General features: G+C 41.2%; 1 protein-coding gene across 6 annotated transcripts in view; it reads right to left on the bottom strand.

The window, feature by feature from the left end:
- Positions 1-5,076: 5,076 nt before the first annotated feature.
- LOC117310592 (immunoglobulin-binding protein 1-like) overlaps positions 5,077-19,138 on the bottom strand; it is a 35,965-nt gene continuing 21,903 nt past the window's right edge. For 2 of the 6 annotated variants that reach the window (XM_033850308.2, XM_033850305.2), the window contains exon 4: positions 5,077-5,403. In XM_033850308.2, the coding sequence (XP_033706199.1) occupies positions 5,092-5,403 (312 nt within the window). In that variant the 3' untranslated portion in view covers positions 5,077-5,091. Of the gene's footprint in view, positions 5,404-9,498; positions 13,948-19,138 lie in introns of those variants that run through there. The other 4 variants (XM_073799770.1, XM_073799769.1, XM_033850304.2 and 1 more) reach the window with 3 other exon arrangements.

The raw sequence follows: 19,138 nt of genomic DNA, 5'->3' as shown, positions 1-19,138 counted from the left end.
AGCTTAGGCCTCAAATAGGATCTCTGAAAAGCAGTCTGCCCTGGTGGATGCTCTGACTCCTCCTGCCTTCTGCTGGGAACCACCTAGTCGACTAGAGCCTTTTATTGCATGAATATCTAGACTTCTCAGATCCCTCCTTGTGCCTCCACTCCCAGGGGTTCTGTACCAGTGGCCTGGGAGAAGCACTGCACAGAGAGCAGACCTGGCTTTTGGTCCTGGCTCTGCCAAGTTCCTCCCCAGACGCTGTGGGGGAATCGTTCCGTCTCTCTAGATCTGTTGTCGGGAGGCATTCCAGCGGCTAAAGGCATGGACTTTAGAGCCAGATAGCTGGGGTTCAGATCTCAGCTCTGCCACTTACAAGTTGGCAGACCTCTGTGCCTTGGTTTCCCCAACTGTAAAATGGGGATAATAATAGCACCTGCTTCATAGGGTTGTTCTGAGTATTGAGTGAGTGAATGTAAAGCACTTAGCACAGGGCCTGGCACACAGGAGGTATTACTGTAAGTGTTTCCTATTATTATTCATTGTTTAATTAAATGAATGTCTACTGAACATCTATTATGTTTCAGGCTAAAAGGCTTGCTTCTGCACACCAGCCTTTTCAAAATTAAAGATTGTCTCCAGGTCCCAAGCCTGTGGATTCCTTTTTCCGGTAACTATCTGCAGGGAGCTCAGCAGAAAGGTCAGGGCTAGCACTGGCCATCAGTATACATGTGGTGAGTCATGGAAGCTGGAGGTGGGGTGAGCTCACCCAGGCAGAAGGTAGAAAAGGAAAGGAGAAGACAGGTTCCATAAAGTGGGTGAGGAGTCTTTCTGCCAATCAATGTCTCTGAGCCGAGGACAAGGGCACCAGGGTAGCAGAGGTGGTATCTGTCTCTGAGTGTGGGAGGGCCTTAGAGTTCAGGCAGAAATCCTCCCTCCCAGCCCCTGGCTGCCAAGTCTCATGTGCTCACAACCTGGGTCTTGTCTTAATTGTCCAGGAGGGCCTGGTAGATCAAGAGGGGGGGCTTTGGCAGGCTCAGAAAATGTGTAGGAACCCTTAAGTGAGAGGGTGGAATAGAGACAGGGTTTTAAAGATTTACTTGTACCAAGATCGGATAGGGCAGGAAACAGGTGGGCCTGGCACTGGGAGCAGGAATTCTACAGTTGAGGGACGTAGGGCCCCAGGAAGGGGAGAGTTCTGAGTCCAGGGTATTCTCCTAGTGAGCAGGTCTCAGATGTGCCCTTAAAGGGCCTATCCGGCAAACCTGATAGAATCATTGCTCAAAATGTAGACAGAGAAAGGGGAGGGGTGATTCCCAGAGCACTGCGCCAGTGGGGTATCTTGACCACCTTCATATGTCCCCCGTGCTTTGTGCTTCCTGCAGAGTGTGGTAGACTGGATGGACATGGTCTGTGGAATCAGGCCCACCTGGAATCCAGGCCCAGCTCTACACTTAGGGCTGAGTGATCTTTGGGAAGTCCCTTCTCTGAGCCTCAAGTTCCTCATTTACAAATTGAGGCAATAATAATATCCTTGGGACGTTGTTGTGAGGATTAGATATAGTCAACTCCTAGTATACAGTAGGTGCTCAATACACGAATTCTTCTTATTTTTGCTACCACATGAGAATAGGATGGCCTAGGTCTTTGCTGAGTTGTACTCTCTTGGAGGGATTTATTGCCAGTTGGGACAAGAAACTGAAATCTTTTACCATCTTTTCACATACATTTGTCAAAGGCGGCCTGATGGGCAGGTAAGTAAAAACCAGTTCTCAATTTCCACTGCATGTAACAATTCTCTCCTGTGCTGGTCTTCTCCAGCACACAAAGGAAAGCATGTTCACAAACCTTTTCGCTGGTGGTGATATATATAGAAGACTGAGAAAGCAATAGGGGAGCAGGGGTTAAAATAAGTTGTGAAATACTGAATTTAAAAAATAATGCACCCCCTCCTCTGGCCGCAAAACTTACAAACATTTGTGCCATGTTTTCTAATTGTTCAAAGTGCTTTTCCATATTTTATTTCATTTGCTCCTTACTCTGAACTGTGAGGTAACTGTGAGGTAAGTCAGCAACTGGGAGGGGCTAAAACTGAGAGAGCTTTTATTAGAACCCATACTTCCTTGCTATGGAGCGTGAGTGAACTGAGCCAGGTTAAACCTTGGATGAATGGGTGAAAAGCAATCTGTGAGGAAACGATGTGCAGATGTTGGAGGGAGCTGTTTTGCAAGGAGACAAAGGTCACAGTGCCCTCTTGTTGTCGGGTGTCTGAAAGAGCTGGGTGGCAGTGTATCTGTTGTGCTGATGAGCAAACCAGAGGCCCACAGTAAGGAGAGGAGGACTTCGGAATTCAGTTAACATAGAGAGGTGGATTTAGGTTCAAAAGTTTTATCCTTTGCACGTTGTTTTAAATGACAGCAGGGACCCCAGTGACCTGGGTGGCCCTGGGTCACCCGGCTACGGAGGGGCAGAGCACTGAGGATTGAGACTCAATTCAGAATCCTTAACTCCAACTTCTTGGGCTTGAAATCAGCTCATTCAGTCCCCTGCCCTGTCTTACAGGGGTGTTCAAAAGAACAAGAGTGGAAAGGACAAATCACTGCATGATGGCATTAAAAGAAGTAGTGCACAGCGTTCACCTCTTCCAAATAACTAATTGGCCTCCATGTGAGAGCTACAGAGGGCAAATATTTTGGCTACACTGATATGTTTGCATGGTCTATGTATTAAATGTGTGCTGAAGTAAGTCACTCACTGTATTTCCCCAAGCCAGTTTCCTTCCCTGTAAAACGAAGGCATCATCTCCTGCCTGACAGGTTGTGAGAATGAAATATGCAGCATACGTGAAATAAGCACAGTGCAAACGATGAGGCAGTACTGTTATCCGTAGAATGCTTTGAGTCCTCGCTTGCTGCAGTCCACCACACCCAGCTCACTCTAGGACCCTGAAACGCCTTGTTCTGGTGGGAGTAGAGAAGGTGGTTCTATTTTTGTTTTCTCTAGCCGCCAGGCAGGCAGACTGAACTGGGGAGGAAAATGGAGGAAGATGGATTTGCTCACGGCCTCTGTCTTCTTATCCCCCAGCTGAGGGGGAAATGGCAGTGGGGAAGCAGTCTGGCATAACCTTTTCTTCGGTGAGTCAGTTAAAAAGGCATTTCTAGAGCTCCAATAACGTATAAGTGGTGGTTTGGGTTTGGATTTTTCAAGCTGCTCCTTCTTTTTAAGCTGCTTTAAGATGCAGAACTAAAAGCACATGCAATTAGGAAGGACATGGAAAATGACAGAAGCACAGCTTGTTACTAATCTGAACTTGAAGAAATCACTCAGCTTTTCTGGGCCTATTTTCTCATCTGTAAAATGGGGACAATGCTACCTATTTTGCAGGGTCATTGTGAGTATTAATAGCATGTGGAAGTGTTGGGTCTGGTGCCTGGCACAGAACAGAGTTTCCAACACCTACCTGTCCATTTCCTTTCCCTTCCTAGTGGACAGACCATAGTCACTGAGCTCAAATGAAAACACTTATTCTTCAGCCTATTATAATGGCTGCCATTATTCATTTAATTCTCAAAACAACCCTATGAAACAGCTCATCTATAAACATAGAGAAAACAGAGGAGCAGTTCAGAGAAGTTATATTGCCCAAGGTCACACAGCTTTCAACTTTTAAAGCCAGGATTCAAACCCACTTTGTCTAGTTTGCCTCTTAGATATCAGAATGTGAGGGGGTTTCATCAGGCTGGATCTTCTAGAAGGACCATCTTTAAATAGATCAGACCAAGGGGATAACCCCAACCTGGCCCATTTTGGGAATGAGCTCAGGGTGGAGTTTCAAGGGCACGAAACAGGCCATTGCTAGAGGCAACCTGGCAATAACTGGAAGAGAACTACAAATGAATGCTTGCTTCCCAAATCAGTGGGGAAGTTAATCTGTGCTCTACCAGTTTCAGGAGCTTATGTTGTGAGGGTGACATGAATCCTTTATTAAGCAGTATATATTTAGCAATAAATATATTATTGGTAGTCTTCTGTCATCTCCCACTAAACATAACGTCCTTCTCATCGTCTGACAGCCCTCCATTTACCACCCTACAAAGCAGAGGGATCTGAGTCTCCTTTTCAAACCCCTGTCCTAAGCTAGACTGCAGAAGCTAGAATAGGAAGGCTGAGTCATCTTCTTAAAAGAAGACGAAGTGTACCAAAGCCACATAGAACAAAAGTATGTTTTCTATAGAGATCATTTGTTTTAACACATGGCTTCTTTTCTAGGTTATCAACCCGGGAGCTGAGGACATGTCTTCTCTTTACTGCAGAAAGTAGGTACCTTTCCTTGTCATCTGTGCGGTCCCCCCTCCTCCACTCCCAGTTATAGGCATGACTGCAGGTACCTTATTAACTAGCAAAATGACTGCCACGGCACACTGACCGCTTGGGACTGTGCCAGGTATGGCACAGAACAGGCAAAGAGGGCCAAAGTGGTCTTCCAGTAGCCCACTTAAGAGCTAGGCTATGGCCTGAGCTGCTCTTACTCTCAGGGTTCTAGATAGTTCCAGAGTAAAGACCCTGGCCTCAGATGCTCACACAAGGATGGCTCTCATAGTGCCTTATCGGTTTCCTCATTTCTCATGGCTGAAGCAAGGAAGATTGGGTAGATAGGATTGTTATGTTCTGTTCATTGACAGCTGTAATTCCTGAAAATAGAGCTGTGTGGCAGGGCAAGTCCCGGCTTTTGTGCTTGTCCCTTGTAAAGCAAGTGTTGGGTTAGTTAACAGCACTGGGGTAGAAAGGAGAAAGCAAGCTCCAGCCAGTCTGGGCAGCTCTGATGCTGGGTAACTCACTGCCCACATCAAAGGGAGATGACTAGGATCTCTCCATAAGCCCAGGGAACCATAGCTGACCCCCTCCCTTCACCCCCTGGAAGAAAGCAGCTGATATTCATATTTCTGCACAGGCTCACATGATAGAGGGGACTTTTCTTTTTCAAAGAGAATTCATACAGCCATTGATTATATAGAACCATTTCTCAGTACTCTTTGCTTTCCACTTAAGAAAAATGGAATATATCATGACGAGGATTGTAATTCCAAGACAAGATTGCTGGCTCATCATCTAGGGTAGAAATACACACTTAATTGTTTGACATTTTAATGAATGCAAGGCAAGATTAAGCATCTCTGCCTTCGTTGTACATGGCTGAAGCAGGAGCCCAGGGAGGGGAAGACTGCACAGCTTTCCTTGGTGGGGAAGACAGAAGCCCCTGTAGTCCTGTCTTGCTGTGGGGAGACTAACCCATGTTCTGTCGGTTGCCATAGCCCATAGGATGGGTGTCGTTCCAGTCATCCCACTCCCGAGCTCTGTGGACTGCCTGTTCATCATCCTCTTCCTCCTGTTCCTGATCTTGTTGCTGAGCTGTTCTGAACTCTGCTCAAGTAGAAAAATGAGAAAGCAGGGTGAGGGAAAGAGCGACTGTCATGGGCCCCAGCTCCACTCTGAATACGACCACATAACAAGAGAACAAGGAATATATACCTAGCTGCCTACCCTGGAGCCAGCAGAACTGCGGAGAGTACTTACTATTACTTAACAGGTGACATGTTAAATAATAGTAATACAGGATCCTCTAAGTGGTTTTCACGAGAAGGCAAAAACAAAGTTGCCCCTCAAAATGAATTCTATTTTGGGAACGAATTCTTGCTAAAAAGGCCAACCCCTCACAACAGAAAACAAAACACCAACTGACCAACAGAACCTCAGCAAACCAAAAACAGTGAAGTGTTTCCATAGTATAGTGGTTATCACACTCGCCTGACAAAAACACTAAAGTAAAAAATATTTATGATTTTATGATTTGTGACTTGCCAGGGAGGTGGGACTACAGGTGACTTCTCCTCCTTCATCCATTTCCTTTATTACAGTTCTACAATTCTGTGTGTGTATAAAATTGGAAATCAGGGGGCAGCTGAACCTACCAGAAAAGAATGTGTCTTATTTTGCACGTTTGCAACAGTCTGCGGTCCACATCGCACTTGTCATGCAGTGTACCAAATACTACATCTCTTTTGCACTATTTTTTTCTTTCCTTTTTGAGGTAAAGGAACATTTCCTAGCTACCTTGAATTTGCTCACGAGAAATACTCTCATCACCATGATAAAGAATGAAATATGTGGGGAATCTGATCTCTCCTTACAGCTTAGGAGTCTTGTGTTCTGCTTTTCTTTTAACCCTTTTATTGTAAAGTAAAAGATACTGGAAATCACACAAAAATATATATAACTTAAAATTTGATAAGGAGGCTATACCTTTATAGCCTTCACTTGGGTCAAGATATACATTTTCTGTACCCATCCCCAAAGCTTCTCCATGAGCATCTACCAAATGACACCCTGTGCTCACTGGCAGTTAATTCCCATTCCTTCCCTCCCTGGAAATCACCAATCTACCTTCTATCTCTATAGAGTTGCTATTCTGAACATTTCACATAAATGGAATCAAGTAACATGTGGTCTTTTGTGTCTGACTTCTTTCACTTAGCAAAATGCTTTTGAGGTTAGTCTTACCCATTTTCAAATATTTTGATATATTTTTAATCTACAGGTTTCTTCTTCCATCCCTTTCTTTCCTTACAAGTTCTCTATTGAAGAGGCTGGGGCATTTGACCTGTAGTTTCCCCAACTCTGGTTTTTGCCGACCGCATAGTCATGATGGAGTCAAACACGTTCTTCTGTATTTCTGCAGATTGGCAACCGGACACGGAGCTTGACATGACTTAGGGTTGATCCCTTCGCATGAATACAGGTGGTGCTGTCCTCCCTCAGCAGGTGGCACATAGTATCTGTGTCTCCTATGTTGTGATGTTAGCAGCTGTTGACGCTCAATGCCTAGATTCGTTAATTTTCCCAGGGTTTCAAAATGGTGATACTCTATAACATTTCTTTTTTTATTAAGTAGAATGCTTTTTATAAAGAGAGGCTTTCCCTCATCTACTACTATTTAGTCACCCAGGAAAAGAAAACAAGATTAATGCTTGATTCTTCTGCTTTAATTTACCATTTCTCAAGTTATTAAATTGGTTCCTTATCATCCTCTGAAATTGAACAATTTCTGTTTTAACTATAGTTATGAACTCACGGATTTAAACACACTTGATGGGTTTCAATGAATTGCAATGAATTCTAAAAACTATTCAAATAAGCTAATTTTAGTTTTAATTTACAGAAAAACTGAGAAGATAGTACAGAGTTCTTATACATCCATACCCAATTTCCCTTATTGTTAACATCTTACATTACTATGGTTTGTGTGTCATAACTAATAAACCAATACTGATACATACATAACTAACAACTAAAGTTCATACTTTATTCAGATTTCCTTAGGTTTTACATAATGTTCTTTTTTTTGATTCCAGGACCCCATCAAATATTCCATATTACATTAGTCCTGTGTCTCCTTCGTCTCCTCTTTGCTGTGAGAATTTCTCACTTTCCTTGTTTTTGATTACCTGGACAGTTTTAAGGGGTACTCATCAGGTATTTTGCAGAATGTCCCTCAACCTGGGGTTGTCTCATATTTTTCTCATAATTAGACTAGGGTTATGATTTTTGGAAGAGAATAACACAGTGAAGTTTCCTCCTTATCACATCAAACCAAGGCTACACACCACCAACATGACTTATCACTGCTGATGTTAACTGGGATCACTTCAGGTAGTGTTTGTAGGGTTCCCAACTGCTCCCCCCTCCTTCTATACTATAGTCTTTGGAAGCAAGTAACTAAACACAGCCTACACTTAAGGGGTGAGGAGTTATGCTGCACCTCCTTGAGACAGGTGTATATACACAAATTATAATTTTTCTGTAGGGGAGATTGGTCTCTTCACCCCCATCTATTTATTTAATCATTTATTTCTATCACTATAGACTCACGGACACATTTTATTCCTTGTGTTATAATCCAATACTGTTATTTTCCTGCTCACATTCTTCCAGTTTTGGCCACAGTTCTTTCAGAAGGCCCTGTGTCACATTAACATACCTCAATATTTTGTTTGCTGTTGTTTTTTGAGTGCTCCTTTATTTTCTAGTACTACAAGATATTTCAGATTCATCTTGTATATTCCCTGTCCAGCCCCAGAATTATCCACTTCTCTAAGGAGCCCTTTAATTGGAGAATAGTATTAGACACCAAGATCTGGGCACTAGATGTGCTCGTTGCTACTGGCAATTATCCTTTTTCAAGCCAAACTGTCTTTGGCCAGTGCAAACGTCTCCAGTGGCTTCTGAGTCCTTTTGATATGACCATAGTAGTCTTTGAAAGCTTCTTTCCTAACCTTTATGAAAAGATGTTCCAAGCTCATGTTATTTATTTCCTGCTGCAAACTTGGAATTAGCTATTTGTCTAAGAAATCCTGATTTCTTTTAATGGGAATGGTATTTCAAGAACAGAACCTGGGTTACTAGGTGAGCTCATTGCTTCTGGGCTGGTCATTGTTTCTAAGCCTTTTCAGTGGATAAAGCAAAAGTGTGTGTGTGTGTGTGTGTGTGTGTGTGTACTTTTCAATAAAATTTCTCATGAGTTCATATTCAGGACTAAAGGGGTGTTTTGTTTCTAACTCAAATTCTTTTGAATTACATCTGTATTCTTCCACACTAATAGTCTTGGCTCTCAAAGACAGAGGATGATGGAATTAGAGTATCTCATAATTACTCAGTTAATATTATCTCACATTACACAGTCCTGGAATAACACTAATACTGATACCAATATAATTGCTGAGAACAGTTCTTTTTTTGCAAATTCTTTCCCCATTAAAAGTTGCATTATATCTATATTACCAGAGCACTGGGCATATAGGCATTAATACTTTCTCTCTTTCAAATCTCATTTAGTCTTAGTTCTACAAGTAACTATATATTTCATGCTGACTGATAGTACTTATATCAATGTCTCTCTCATCACTTTGGTTGTCTTAAGCTCATTCTCTAGCAACTTTCTCAGAAAGGGATCATGGGACCAATATTTCCTGAGTTCCTGTATGTTGATAAATACCTGTACCCTTTATACCTAAAAGTCAGTTTTACCAGATATAATGTTCTTGGCTCACATTTTTTTCCCCTTGAGTATCTTAAATGTTACGCCATTTGTTCTGGCATAAAGTGTCGGTGTCAAAAAGTTTGAAGATGATCTAATTTTCCTTCCTTTACCATCCACCTGCTGTTTTTCCTGAAGTATCCAAGGCATTTCTTTTTTTAAAAAAAGAAAGTCTAGTAATTTTATTAGAATGTGTCTTGCTGTTGGTCATTCTGGAGCAAAATTCTTAGGTACACGGTGTGCTTTTTAAAAGCAAACCTAAAGTTTCCTCAATATTAGTTTTTTTTTTAAACTATATCTTTATTGGAGTATAGCTGCTTTACAATGTTGTGTTAGTTTCTGCTGTACAACAAAGTGAATCAGCTACATGTATACATATATCCCCATATCCCCTCCCTCTTGCATCTCCCTCCCACCCTCCCTATCCCACCCCTCTAGGTGGTCACAAAGCACTGAGCTGATCTCCCTGTGCTATGCGGCTGCTTCCCACTAGCTATCTGTTTTACATTTGGTAGTGTGTATATGTCCATATATACACTACCACTCTCTCACTTTGTCCCAGCTTACCCTTCCCTCTCCCCGTGTCCACAAGTCTATTCTCTACATCTGCATCTTTATTCCTGCCCTGCCACTAGGTTCATCAGTACCGTTTTTTCAGATTACATACATGTGCATTACCATATGGTGTTTTTCTCTTTCTGACTTACTTCACTCTGTATGACAATCTCTACAACCATCCAATATTAGTTTTAAGCATTTTTTTCTTTTTCCTTGCTTTGGTATTCTTCTTCAGATAATCTTATTATCTATATGTCAGGTCTTCTTTGCTATCTTTCATATTTGTCACTTTTTCTAGAAATCTGTTCATCTTTGCCTCTTTTTGATTTAAAACATTTTCCTTTCTACTTTAGAAAGGCATTTTCTGTTATATTGACTCATTCTTGTTTTCTTCTAGTTTAGCCTTCATTTCTTTTCTTTCATTCAAATTGAAGTCTAATTGATTTACAATATTAGTTTCAGGTGTACAACATGTTGATTTAATATTTTATATATTATATTCCATTTAGAGTTATTATAAAATATTGGGAAGACGGTGGAAGAGTAAGAAGTGGAGATTGCCTTCCTCCCCACAAACACAACAGAAATACATTTACACGTGGAACAACTCCTACAGAACACCTACTGAACGCTGGCAGAAGACCTCAGACCTCTCAAAAGGCAAGAAACTCCCCACGTACCTGGGTAGGGCAAAAGAAAAAACAGAGACAAAAGAATAGGGATGGGACCCGCCAGTGGGAGGGAGCTGTGGAGGAGGAAAGGTTTCCACACACTAGGAAGACCCTCCACTGGCAGAGACAGGGGTGGAGGTGGGGGAAACTTTGGAGCCACGGAGGAGAGCGCAGCAACAGGGGTGCAGAGGACAAAGCGGAGAGATTCAGGCACAGACGATCGGTGCTGACCAGCACTCACCAGCCCGAGAGGCTTGTCTGCTCACCCGCCAGGGCGGGCAGGGCTGGGAGCTGAGGCTCGGGTTTCGGAAGTCAGACCCCAGGAAAAGGCCTGGAGTTAGCTGCGTGAACACAGCCTGAAGGGAGCTGGTGCGCCACAGCCTGCCGGAGGGAGTCTGGCAAAAAGTCTAGAACTGCCGAAGAGGCAAGAGACTTTTTCTTGCCTCTTTGTTTTGTGGTGTGTGAGGAGAGGGGATTAAGAGCGCAGCTTAAAGGAGCTCCAGAGACGGGCGCAAGCCGACCCCAGAGACAGGCATGAGACGCTAAGGCTGCTGTTACGTAAAGCCACCAAGAAGCCTGTGTGCAAGCACAGGTCACTATCCACACCGCCCCTCCCGGGAGCCTGTGCAGCCCGCCACTGCCGGGGTCCCGGGATCCAGGGACGACTTCCCCGGGAGAACGCACGGCGCGCCTCAGACTGCTGCTACGTCACGCTGGCCTCTGCCGCCGCAAGCTCGCCCCGCATCCATACCCCTCCCTCTCCCCACTGGCCTGAGTGAGCCAGAGCCCCCGAATCAGCTGCTCCTTTAACCCCGTCCTGCCTGAGCGAAGAACAGGCGCCAGAGGGCGACCTACACGCGGAGGCTGGTCCAAATCCAAAGCGGAACCCCGGCAGCTGCGTGAACAAAGAAGAGAAAGGGAAATCTCTCCCAGCAGCCTCAGGAGCAGCGGATTAAATCTCCACCATCAACTTGATGCACCTGCATCTGTGGAATACATGAATACACAAGGAATCATCCCAAAATTGAGGTGGTGGACTTTGGGAGCAATTATATTTTTTTTTCCTTTTTCTCTTTTTGTGACTGTGTATGCTTCTGTGTGTGATTTTGTCTGTAAAGATTTGCTGTTACCATTTGTCCTAGGGTTTTGTCTGTCCGTTTTTTGGGTTTTTTTTTTTTTTTTTTAGTATAGCTTTTAGCACTTGATATGATTGGTGGATTTGTTTTGTTTGGTAGCCCTCTTTTTTCTTTCTTTTTAACTACTTCTTAAGATAATAAAAACTTTTGATAATTATTTTTTATTTTAATAACTTTATTTTATTTTATTTTTTCTTTCTTTCTACTTTTTCTCCCTTTTATTCTGAGCCGTGTGGATGAAAGGCTCTTGGTGCTCCAGCCAGCAGTCAGTGCTGTGCCTCTGAAGTGGGAGAGCCAAGTTCAGGACACTGGTCCAACAGAGACCTCCCAGCTCCATGTAATATCAAATGGCGAAAATCTCCCAGAGATCTCCATCTCAACACCAACACCCAGCTTCACTCAACGACCAGAAAGCTACAGTGTTGGACACCCCATATCAAACAACTAGCAAGACAGGAACATAACCCCACCCATTAGCAGAAAGGCTGCCTAAAATCAAAATAATGTCACAGGCACCCCAAAACACACCACCGGACAAGGTCCTGCCCACCAGAAAATACAAGATCCAGCCTCATCAACCAGAACACAGGCACTAGTCCCCTCCCCCAGGAAGCCTACATAACCCACTGAACCAACCTTACCCACTGGGAGCAAACACCAAAAACAACGGGAACTAAGAACCTGCAGCCTGTGAAAAGGAGACACCAAACACAGTAAGTTAAGCAAAATGAGAAGACAGAGAAACACACAGCAGATGAAGGAGCAAAGTAAAAACCCACAAGACCAAACAAATGAAGAGGAAATAGGCAGTCTACCTGAAAAAGAATTCAGAGTAATGATAGTAAAGATGATCCTAAATCTTGGAAATAGAGTGGAGAAAATACAAGAAACGTTTAACAAGGACCTAGAAGTACTAAAGAGCAAACAAACAGTGAGGAACAACACAATAAAGGAAATTAAATATTCTCTAGAAGGAATCAATAGCAGAATAACTGAGGCAGAAGAACGGATAAGTGTGACCTGGAAGATAAAATAGTGGAAATAACTACCACAGAGCAGAATAAAGAAAACAGAATGAAAAGAACTGAGGACCGTCTCAGAGACCTCTGGGACAACATTTAACACACCAACAACAGAATGATAAGGATCCCAGAAGAAGAAAGGAAAAAGAAAGGGGCTGAGAAAATATTTGAAGACAATTGTAGTTGAAAACTTCTCTAATATGGGAAAAGAAATAGTAAATCAAGTCCAGGAAGCAGAGAGTCCCATACAGGATAAATCCAAGGAGAAACCCACCAAGACACATATTAATCAAACTATCAAAAATTAAATACAAAGAAAACATATTAAAAGCAGCAAGGGAAAAACAACAAATAACATACAAGGGAATCCCCATAAGGTTACAGGTGATCTTTCAGCAGAAACTCTGCAAGCCAGAAGGGAGTGGCAGGACATATTTAAAGTGATGAAAGGGAGAAACCTACACCCAAGATTACTCTACCCAGTAAGGATCTCATTCAGATTCGACAAAGGAATTAAAACTTTTACAGACAAGCAAAAGCTAAGAGAGTTCAGCACCACCAAACCAGCTTTACAACAAATGCTAAAGGAACTTCTCTAGGCAGGAAACACAAGAGAAGGAAAAGACCTACAATAACAAACGCAAAACAATTAAGAAAATGGTAATAGGAAAATACATATCAATAATTGCCTTAAATGTAAATGGATTATATTTTGCAACCAAAAGACATAGACTGGCAGAATGGATAAAAAAACAAGACCCATATATATGCTGTCTACAAGAGACCCCTTTCAGACCTAGGGACACATACAGACTGAAAGCGAGGGGATGGAAAGCGATATTCCATCCAAATGAAAATCAAAAGATAGTTGGCGTAGCAATGATCATATCAGACAAAATAGACTTTAAAACAAACAGTATAACAAGAGACAAAGAACGAGACTACATAACGATCAAGGGATCAATCCAAGAAGAAGATATAACAACTGTAAATATTTATGCACCCAACATAGGAGCACTTCAATACATAAGGCAAATACTAACAGCCATAAAGGGGAAATAGACAGTAACACAATCATAGTAGGGGACTTTAACACCCCACTTTCACCAATGGACAATCATCCAAAATGAAAATAAATAAGGAAAACACAAGGTTTAAATGATACATTAAACAAGATGGACTTAATTGATATTTATTGGACATTCCGTCCAACAACAACAGAATACACTTTCTTCTCAAGTGCTCAAGGAACATTCTCCAGGAGAAATCAGATCTTGGGTCACAAATTAAGCCATGGTAAATTTAAGAAAATTGAAATCGTATCAAGTATGGTTTCCAGGGCTTCCCTGGTGGCGCAGTGGTTGAGAGTCCACCTACTGATGCAGGGGACATGGGTTCGTGTCCCAGTCCGGGAGGATCCCACATGCCGCGGAGCAGCTGGGTCTGTGAGCCATGGCCGCTGAGCCTGCATGTCCAGAGTCTGTGCTCTGCAACGGGAGAGGCCACAACAGTGAGAGGCCTGCGTACCGCAAACAAACAAACAAACGAAAAATAAAAACAAGTATGGTTTCCGACCACAACACTATGAAACTAGGTATCAATTACAGGAAAAAAAACTGTAAAAAACACAAACATGTGGAGGCTAAATTATACACTACTTAATAACCAAGAGATCACTGAAGAAATCAAAGAGGAAATCAAAAAATACCTAGAGACAAATGACAATGAAAACACGATGACCCAAAACCTATGGGATGAAGCAAAATCAGTTCTAAGAGGGAAGTTTCTAGCAGTACAGTCCTACCTTAAGAAACAAGAAACATCTCAAATAAACAATCTAAACTTGCAACTAAAGCAATCAGAGAAAGAAGAACAAAAAAACCCCCAAAGTTAGCAGAAGGAAAGAAATCATAAAGATCAGATCAGAAATAAATGAAAAAAGAAATGAAAGAAACAATAGAAAAGAGCAATAAAACTAAAAGCTGGTTCTTTGAGAAGATAAACAAAATTGATAAACCATCAGCCAGACTCATAAAGAAAAAAAGGGAGAAGACTCAAATCAATAGAGTTAGAAATGAAAAAGGAGAAGTAACAACTGACACTGCAGGAATACAAAGGATCATGAGAGATTACTACAAGTGACTACATCCCAACAAAATGGACAACCTGGAAGAAATGGACAAATTCTTAGAAAAGCACAACCTTCCGAGACTGAACCAGGAAGAAACAGAAAACATAAACAGACCAATTCCAAGCACTGAAATTGAAACTGTGATTAAAAACCTTCAAACAAACAATAGCCCAGGACCAGATGGCTTCACAGGCAAATTCCAACACACATTTACAGAAGAGCTGTAACCAATCCTTTTCAAACTCTTCCAAAATATAGCAGAGGGAGGAACACTCCCAAACTCATTCTATGAGTCCACCATCATGCTGATACCAAAACCAGACAAAGATGTAACAAAGAAAGAAAACTACACGCCAATATCACTGACGAACATAGATGCAAAATCCTCAACAAAATACTAGCAAATAGAATCCAACAGCACGTTAAAAGAATCATTCACCATGATAAAGTGGCGTTTGTCCCAGGAATGCAAGGATTATTCAATATATGCAAATCTATCAATGTGATAAACCATATTAACAAATTGAATAAAAAACATATCATCTCAGTAGATGCAGAAAAAGCTTTCAACAAAATTCTGCACCCATTTATGATAAAAACCCTGCAGAAAGTAGGCATAGAGTGAACTTACCTCAACATAATAAAGGCCATATGTGACAAACCCACAGCCAACATCGTCCTCAATGGGGAAAAACTGAAACCATTTCCACTAAGATCAGGAACAAGACAAGGTTGCCCACTCGCACCACTATTATTCAACATAGTTTTGGAAGTGTTAAGCACAGCAATCAGAGAAGAAAAAGAAATAAAAGGAATCCAAATGAGAAAAGAAGAAGTAAAGCTGTCACTGCAGATGATATGACACTATACACAGAGAATCCTAAAGATGCTACCAGAAAACTACTAGAGCTAATCAATGAATTTGGTACAGTAGCAGGATACAAAATTAATGCACAGAAATCTCTTGCATTCCTATACACTAACAATGAAAAATGAGAAAGTGAAATTAAGGAAACACTCCTATTTACCATTGCAACAAAAATAATACCTAGGAATAAACCTACCTAAGAAGACAAAAGACCTGTATGCAGAAAATTATAAGACAATGATGAAAGAAATTAAAGATGATACTACTAGATGGAGAGATATACCATGTTCTTGGATTGAAAGAATCAACGTTGTGAAAATGACTCTACTACCCAAAGCAATCTACAGATTCAATGCAATCCCTATCAAACCACCACTGGCATTTTTCACAGAACTAGAACAAAAAATTTTACAATCTGTATGGAAACACAAAAGACCCCGAATAACCAAAGCAATCTTGAGGAAAAAAAACAGAGCTGGAGGAATCAGGCTCCTGGACTTCAGTTTAGACTATAAAGCTACAGTAATCAAGACTGGCACAAACACAGAAATACAGATCAATGGAACAGAATAGAAAGCCCAGAGATAAACCCATGCACATAGGTGACCTTATTTTTGATAAAGGAGGCAAGAATACACAATGGAGAAAAGACAGCCTCTTCAATAAGTGGTGCTGGAAAAACTGGACAGCTACATATAAAAGAATGAAATTAGAACACTCCTAAACACCATACACAAAAATAAACTCAGAATGGATTAGAGACCTAAATGTAAGGCCAGACACTATAAAACTCTTAGAGGAAAGCATAGGCAGAATACTCTATGACATAAATCACAGCAAGATCCTTTTTAACCCACCTCCTAGAGAAATGGAAATAAACACAAAAATAAACAAATGGAACCTAATGAAACTTCAAAGCTTTTGCACAGCAAAGGAAACTACAAACAAGATGAAAAGACAACCCTCAGAATGGAAGAAAATATTTGCAAACGAATCAATGGACAAAGGATTAATTTCCAAAATATATAAACAGCTCATGCAACTCAATATTAAAAAAAAAACAACCCAATCCAAAAATGAGAAGACTTAAATAGACATTTCTCCAAAGAAGACATACAGATGGCCAAGAATCACATGAAAAGCTGCTCAACATCACTAATTATTAGAGAAATGCAAATCAAAACTACAGTGAGGTATCACCTCCCACCAGTTACAGTGGGCATCATCAGAAAATCTATAAACAACAAATGCTGGAGAGGGTGTGGAGAAAAGGGAACCCTCTTGCACTATTGGTGGGAATATAAATTGATACAGCCACTATGGAGAACGGTATGGAGGTTCCTTAAAAAACTAAAAATAGAACTACCATACGACCCAGCAATCCCACTACTGGGCATATACCGTAAGAAAACCATAATTCAAAGAGTCACGTTCCACAGTGTTCATTGCAGCTCTATTTACAACAGCCAGGTTATGGAAGCAACCTAAATGCCCATTGATAGGCAAATAGATAAAGAAGATGTGGTACATATATACAATGGAATATTACTCAGCCATAAAAAGAAAGGGAATTGAGTTATTTGTAGTGAGGTGGATGGACCTAGAGTCTGTCATACAGAGTGAAGTAAGTCAGAAAGAGAAAAACAAATACCATATGCTAACACATATATATGGAATGTAAAAAAAAAAAAAAGGTCATGATGAGCCTAGGGGCAGGATGGCAATAAAGACACAGACCTACTATAGAATGAACTTGAGGACATGGGGAGGGGGAAGGGTAAGCTGGGACAAAGTGAGAGTGGCATGGACATATATACACTACCAAATGTAAAACCAGTAGCTAGTGGGAAGCAGCCGCATAGCACAGGGAGATCAGCTCGGTGCTTTGTGACCACCCAGAGGGGTGGGATAGGGAGGGTGGGAGGGAGGGAGACGCAAGAGGGAAGAGATATGGGGATATATGTATAGCTGATTCACTTTGTTATAAAGCAGAAACTAATACTCCATTGTAAAGCAGTTATACTCCAATAAAGATGTTAAAAAAAATTGGCTATATTCCCTGTGCTGTACAATGTATCTTTGTAGCTTATTCATTTTATACATAGTAGCTGGTACCTCTTAATCCCCTACCATCTTGCCCTTCCCTCCCTTTTCTCTCCTCACTGGTGTCCACTAGGTTGTCCTCTATATCTGTGAGTCTGGTTCTGTTATATTTTTTATTAGATTATTTTTTAGAGTCCACATATAAGTGATATCATACAGTATTTGTCTTTCTCTGACTTATTTCACTAAGCATTAATACCCTCTAGGGGCCATCCATGTTGTTGAAAATGGCAGAGTTTCACTCTTTTTAGGGTTAATACTCCACTGTGTGTGTGTGTGTGTGTGTGTGTGTGTGTGTGTATATATATATATATATATATATATATATACACATATATATACACACACCACATCTTCCATATCTATTCATCTACTGATGGACACCTTTGGTTGCTTCCATATACTGGCTAATGTAAGCAATGCTGCTATGAACATTGGGGTGCAGCATCTTTTTTAGTTAGTGTTTCCATTATCTTTGGATAAAAACCCAGGGGTAGAATTGCTGGATCATATGGTAGTTCTATTTTAATTTTTTGACAAACTGCCACACTGCCTTCCATAGTAGTTACACCAATTTATATTCCCACCAACAGCGTAGTAGGGTTCCCATTTCTATATATCCTTGCCAACATTTGTTATTTGTAGACTTCTTGATGATAGCCATTCTGACATGTGTGAGGTGATATCTCATTATGGTTTTGATTTGCATTTCTCTGATCATTAGCAATGTTGATGAGTAGCATATTTTCATGTTCCTGTTGGCCATCTGTATATCTTCTTTGGAAAGATGTCTACTCAGGTCGTCTGCCCATTTTTAAGTTTTTTTTATATTGAGTTATATGAGCTATCTATATACTTTGGATATTAACCCCTTATTGGGCGTATAATTTGCAAAACATTTTCTCCCATTCTGTAGGTTGTCTTTTCATTTTGTTGATGGTTTCCTTTGCTGTGCAAAAGTTTTAAGTTTAATTAGGTCCCATTTGTTTATTTTTGCTTTTGTTTCCTCTGTCTGAGGAGACAGATCCATAAAAATATTGCTACAATTTATGTCAAAGAGTGTTCTGCCTTAGGCTTCATCTCTATTTTTTTTTATTTTTATTTTTTGGCCATACCACATGGCATGTGGGCTCTTAATTCCCTAACCAGGGATCGAACCTGCGCTCCCTGCAATGGAAGCATGGAGTCTTAACCACCGGACCACCAGGGAAGTCCCAGCCTTCCTTTCTCTTTTCTTTTCTATTTTAATTTACTTGGCTGCATTGGATTTTAGTTGTGGCATGCAGACTCTCTGTTGCGGCACACGGGCTCTCTAGTTGTGGCTCATGGGCTCTAGAGTGCAAGGGCTTAGTTGCCCCATGGCATATGGGATCTTAGTTCCCTGACCAGGGATTGAACTCTCATCCTCTGCATTGGAAGGCAGATTCTTAACCACTGACCACTAGGGAAGTCCCTCAGCCTTCATTTGTCAAGTGATTCTTTCTACTTACTTCCCCCAAGTTGTCACTACATTTCAGAGTTTTTCTAATCCTGCTTTGTATTGTTCTTCCATGTCTTATTTAATTTTGTTAATGTC

The sequence above is a fragment of the Tursiops truncatus genome (genome assembly GCF_011762595.2).
Source record: "Tursiops truncatus isolate mTurTru1 chromosome Y unlocalized genomic scaffold, mTurTru1.mat.Y SUPER_Y_unloc_1, whole genome shotgun sequence".
Lineage (NCBI taxonomy): Eukaryota > Metazoa > Chordata > Mammalia > Artiodactyla > Delphinidae > Tursiops > Tursiops truncatus.
Note: the sequence above shows the minus strand (reverse complement) of the source record. Positions and strands in the feature narration are given on the sequence as shown.